This window comes from Clarias gariepinus, chromosome 17 (genome assembly GCF_024256425.1).
Source record: "Clarias gariepinus isolate MV-2021 ecotype Netherlands chromosome 17, CGAR_prim_01v2, whole genome shotgun sequence".
NCBI classification, from domain to species: Eukaryota; Metazoa; Chordata; class Actinopteri; order Siluriformes; family Clariidae; genus Clarias; species Clarias gariepinus.
In genome coordinates this window covers 4368817-4374984 of record NC_071116.1, presented here as the reverse complement: position 1 = coordinate 4374984, position 6168 = coordinate 4368817, and the positions used below count along the sequence as shown (strand labels likewise).

General features: G+C 40.1%; 1 protein-coding gene across 1 annotated transcript in view; it reads right to left on the bottom strand.

Moving 5' to 3' along the window:
- Window positions 1-151: 151 nt before the first annotated feature.
- gdpd5a (glycerophosphodiester phosphodiesterase domain containing 5a) overlaps window positions 152-6168 on the bottom strand; it is a 31254-nt gene continuing 25237 nt past the window's right edge. Inside the window, exons 12-16 of the mRNA XM_053475916.1 lie at window positions 4979-5112; window positions 2712-2859; window positions 2182-2264; window positions 1135-1247; window positions 152-825 (exon numbers count right to left, since the gene is read on the bottom strand). Of these exons, the coding sequence (XP_053331891.1) occupies window positions 734-825; window positions 1135-1247; window positions 2182-2264; window positions 2712-2859; window positions 4979-5112 (570 nt within the window). The 3' untranslated portion in view covers window positions 152-733. The remainder of the gene's footprint in view (window positions 826-1134; window positions 1248-2181; window positions 2265-2711; window positions 2860-4978; window positions 5113-6168) is intronic.

Sequence of the window (6168 nt, the reverse complement as noted above, 5' to 3'; positions counted from 1 at the left end):
AGCTCGGAATGAGTGTAAGTCGTTATCACATCTCAGTTTCAGTGAACCTCCTACACCTCATTTCATCACGGTTTAATCAGAGCTTTTGATCGGACCTCGCATTCATCCGGCAAGAGCAGGAAATTGTAGACGACGCCTCGGTTTACCATTCTTTATTGTTTCTTCAGTGGCATTTTATTTTTTGAATTTTTTTACTTTTGAATTCACTTTCTACAAACGAAATCTGTTCAGAGCTGCACGTCATCGTTGCTTTTCATTTCAAACAATCCTTTGACCAACGCAGCGTTAGATGGCACAAAATACAAGAAATAATTACTCACTTATGGTACAAACCTACTTTAAATACAAATAATCCTCCAAAGATCACAGATCATGGACTCGACCAATTTGAAGAAACTGGTGAACACTAATAATAATAATAATGTCACTTGCAGTAATTTGTTCAATAAACGATACACTCCCTATAAAGAAACTATACAGACTACTGCTGCAGCAACATTTTATCTTATATACACTTTAATACAGATCATAAGGCATCAGAGTGAAGGTCCTTTATATAAATAAGCAATACTAATCCGAACACACACCCACACACACAGAGGTGTGCGATTCAGAGCTCCGCTTGCACGAAGAGCAAAATTCACAGTCTCTCCATCGGCGGTGGCGGAGCGGTCCGGTCCGGGCGTAACGTTTAAATAAGGCGGGGACAGAAGCTTTCCGAGCGAGGTCCGGCTCAGCGGGAAATGGTGTCGCGTGTGTATCCTTCATATCCCTGCTCCGTGTAGAGAGGCAGCTCGTCTGTGCTACTCACTCCGTTTTTTATTTCTGAAAGAAAAACAAAGTTAGAATTAGCGAGGAAGAAAACATGGTGTCGGTAGCATCTTAAGATCATCAAAATCACTTTGGATGGATGTTTGGAGATATAGAGTCCCTATAATACAGCATGTTACTGGGTTGTAGAATTTACACATAGATCAGAAAAGCAGCTATACTGATTGCCTAATGATTCTACTTCAGCTTAAACCAACACCTGTTTTCTCTTTCGGATTTTTAAATACTAATGTGACCACCAACCAGAATCTCATTCCCAAAATTCACTGTACTCCTCAGTTATGTGGTGTTCGTGTTCTTCACCTGAGAAGATGAGTTTCTCCTTCATGATGCTGACGTCTCGGCTGGGTCTGCGCACCACGGCGCTCAGCATGATCTGCTCCGGGTTGTAGCTGCGCATCCCGCTCATCCTCCACCTGCAGAATAATACACAGAGGTCAGTACGCAACACTGCACGAATATTGAGTTCTTTTGTTTCGGTGTTGTCTTTCTTAAATTGAACTAAACTGTCTGGGCAAGAGGAAACTAATTCAACCTTTTAAGCTTTGATTATTGCTTAAATATTTAAAAAACAAACAAAAAGAAAAATCCATTATGCTTGCAGAAGCGCTCTTTCACTATCTGAGTCCTGGATTAATAATACTGATGCATGCATTTATTTATGACTGAGGATGCTATTTATTTATTTATTTTTAATTTACAAATTGGTGAAAATTCTTAGGCAACCTGTGTGTGTGTGTGTGCGCAAGACTGTGGCTGGTTCTGCAAAATGTTCAGTAATTTTCTTTTAAAACTGCACAAATTGCACAGTACAGTTCAGTTATTTGCATGTGCCTAAGACCCTGTGACTCATTATTCCACTGTATGGTATGGATGTGTTATTAAGTTATTAATAATAATAACAATCAAAATAACTACTTTAAGACCATGCATGCCACTTTTTCTTTTTTATTTACTCCTGTTCTTCCCTGGACAAACTATTAAGTTAACTATTAGACACTAATTATAGATAAATGACACAATAAAAGAGCTTCAGGTTAGAGAACGTGTTGTACATCAGGCGCAGACACAGATATGACACCAAAGAACAGGGATGAAAATAAAGAAGCTACAGGTTGATGCAAAGCATTTCCGGCTGCTGGTTCGATCCCGCTTTACCTGATGAGGTGACAGCTGAGAGATTCGCAGAAAGCGGCGAGCGAAGAGGCATGCAGCGGAGAGCGCAGACGGGAATGATAAAAGAGAGGAAAAAGAGAGAAGGAACGGAAAAAGAAGAGTGGCATCAGTACATAAGCGTCGAGCGTACAGACAAACGTGTGTGTGTGTGTGTGATTTTAGAAAAATACTCACCTCTGAAATATGAATATTCCTATGACGACTGCTGCGGATATTAGATCAGCCATGATCCATATCAAACAGTATTCGTCTGGACTCTGAAGAGGGAGAAAGAAAAAAAAAAAAGAGCTGGAGGTTTTTGTTGTGTTTCTCCACTAGATGGCGACATAACAAAAAATATAAAAATCCCCCTCACTTATTGTCTATACTGCTTCATCCTGTGTACACGGCCTGGAGGCTATACCAGGAGGGCATGAGGTGGGGTACACACACACACACACATACACTCACTTACACTCTGGGCAATTTGGGAACCAATCTACTCTGCAGGTCTTTGCATTTGTGGGAGGAAACCGGAGTACACCGAGGAAACCCACGGGGGGAACATGCAAACTTCATGCACACAGACCCTGAGGTGGGAATCGAACCCGGACCTGGGGATGCAAGGCGACAGTGCTGATCACTACGTCACCACCAAATTGCTACACTGTCACAGAGACAAATAGAGCACATGGATGTAAATCAGAAATCGGTCCATCGCTCACCATTAACCAGATGGGCTGAGGCATGTTGCGGAGGATGTGAGGAGCGTCGGACGAGACAGACTGAACGCCGCTGCACCACAGCACCGAGTAAAGCCACGGCTCGTTCACCGGGTACACGTTCACGCTCACGTTGCTGCTCCTGAAGCGTCTGTTCGTACACAAGGACACACACACACACACACACACACACGCACGACTTTCAATTAATCAATTATCAAATATCAATTTTTTTAAATGTTGATTTTGATGTTTGATTGACTACAGCTGGTGTTCATGAAGCTCCAGACGTCCCCATACACCGTCTATAAAATGACCAACAGGAGGCGCTATTTAAACACAAACAAGCCATACAGACCGTAAACCAGGGTCCGAAACTAAAAAAAAAAAAAAAATAAAACACAGCTCTATGTTTGAAACAATCAAATTATGAACTATTTAAATATTAATCTAATGATTTGCATGTGCATGAAAGAAATATTCAAGCTGTTTTATAGAGGTTCGGAGATTTTACTTAACAGAGCTGAAGGTAATAAGATTCCATCTGACATTATAATAAATGTCAACTTGAGTTATTAAGATATAAAAAAAAATCTGTAATTAAAATCATTCAAGTCACGTGACAAGCGTTCCAAAGTAATTTTCAGAAATCACAGAAACTGTGCGGGTTCCCACAGTGAGAACTCTAAGACTACGGTATAAAGTCAGGATTTATTGGGAAATCTAAGCGATGAAATGTAATATTAAGGAACGATCGATACACTGAAATGCAACCTAACGCCAATGTCTAGTTCACGCAAATGTCAACTTAAGGCAAGTTATGCATTTGTAATAACAATACCACTGAATTGCAATGTCACGTCAATGTCAGTGCTATGCCATGCGATGTCTCGTCATACTGATACCAACGCACAAGAATGCAATGATTCGTTATGCCATAATATCAGACCAGTGGAGCGCGTCGAGTCATAACGATATCAGGCCTTCTCTGATCTTATTACATTTGTGCTATATTTCATAAGAGAAAGCTTTCTTGTCTTACTGCACGATCGGTGTAAACATTAGTATAAACGATCAATGTGTGCATGCAACCATGTTAATTGTTGCCATGGTAACACAACTGTAAATGGATAATGATCAACGAATAACATGGTCGAAAAAAACTAATCAAGCTACTTTACTTCTAATTTTAATTTATTGTTACAATCAAGACCTTTTCAATATTCATATGTACAAACTGTCCAGAAAACATATGTTCCATCAGATTGATTACGGTCAGAGTATAATTTTGCTATAACTTTATCAATAAATGGTACCATTTTATCAGAAATAGTATCACCTGAAATTTAGGCACAAGCCGAACAACCTGTTTAACGAAAACATTACATCTAGATTATTTCACATGATGGTAAAGGTTGAGTATTGATGCATTGTTGCACTTTTTTGGGGTTTTGTGAATATCAGCACCAAATGGTGCATCTTCTGGCTGCTACAGCATAAAAAAAAAATATATCAAAATTTAAACCTGAAGGTTCGATTCTGCTGTCTTATGGCATGTTCCACTGAAGGAACCTTTTCAAGAACTTCCACATATTTTTGCAGGAACTCTCAAGAACATTGGGACAAGAGGAACATTTCGAAGAACCCAGTCCCCAATATTTTACTTCTTGGGATGCCGTTCCATAAATCTTTGTAGTTCCTGCTTTAGGGCAATGGACCAGGAATGATACCCAAACCCCTACAGCATGTTACTGAGCCAGGGGAATGATTACATGGTGGATCGTCAGGTTATGTGATCAGGTTTGGTTAGGTTAGGTTGCTTGGTTGGTTGGTAGGTAGGTAGCTTAGGCTGGATTGGTTGGTAGGTTAGGTTAAGTGAGGTTGGCTTGTATGTAGGTAGGTGGGTTAGGTTTGGGTGAGGTGGGTAGGTTAGGTTGGTAGGTTAGTACTTTATTGACCCCGAAAGACATTTCAAAAGACCGAAACAAATCAATCCACCTCATTGAGGAACTCTGTAGATCTGGCTCTGAGAATATTTTTGGGACGTTTCTGTACCGCCTAACATGCATTTTCTTTTTTCCTGACAGAACTGCATTAACTTTTCCATAACTCATTCAGTCAGACACAAACTCTTTAGTCTTGTCTTGTGTTGCAAACACAGCAGATTGTGTTTATCTACAGTTTTTATATCTTTTTGCACTGACATACAGATTTCAATCAGTATAAGTGTCCCTTATTGCGTGTGTGTGTGTGTGTGTGTGTGTGTGTACCTGATTTCCACTTCTGTTGCTTGGCTGTAGTGTATGCTCACAGTCCGGATTCCCTTTTCTTTATACTCTTCTGCGGAAACCTTCTCCTCCTCTGACTCCTCCTGCTTCCTGTACCCGTCAGTCATCCACATCACCTACACACAAACACACACACACACAAATAAACATCTAACCACCGAGTCACATCTCGTAGTCTCCACTGACACACCAACATCCTGTCCGTGCCGCGAACTCGTTATCTGCGTTCTGAACCTGTGTGTCAGCAACATGTCCAAAACAAGCACCGGTGTTATTATCTCCACATGACGCGGCGCAGCAGGTGCCTCCAGCCAGAAACGGAAACAGACCGTGACTTCACGTCCTGCTGGATGAAACCAGCCGGGCGTTTACAGTAAACCTTTCCATCGTGGTGGTACAACAAACAGGGGCACCAACAGGTTTACTTTTTCTACACGGTTATGAAATAATAATGTACGGCCTCGGGCCTCCTGAGCTGCTTGGGAGACTTTCCGACAGTGACACCTGCTTACATACACATGGGTGTGGGGCTGAAAAATACTGGATCCATACTGGAGGGGAAAAAAAGTCAGAATTTGACCCGTATCAGTGAAAAAGTGTTATCTGGACTCTACTGGACTACTATTGTCTTTTTATTTAAATATTTATTTCATGTTTTTAAATGAATTGATTACTCATGACCAATATTTTACGATGTTTGTTTCTGGTACATGATTTCAATTATAGATTATGTCTAGTTATCTATAAACGATAAATAACTATATGATCATATCATAAATATGCTGTAAATTGAGGATGGGAATCACTGTATTCGAGATTCGATCATTCTAAACAAACTCAGCTAATAATTCGCTCCTGCTACACTGGACAGCTGCACTGCCTGCCGATGGGTAAACAGTTTAAAGTGCACCACCTGTAGGATTATAGAGGAACTGCAACATTTTACTACCTCAAACACAAAAACATGAATAATTCTTTTTTTAATCTATTAATTTTTTTATTTATTTTGCAGTCATGAATCGCCACATGAAATAATCAGGATAGAGAATTAATTTATTTCCACCCAGTCTACTGTAAACATTAAAGGCTGTAAAAAAAACAAAAAAACAATAAGCGTGAGAGGTGGTGTTCTTTTCAAATTACTTCTGTAATCCAAGTTGTGTTATTAATCA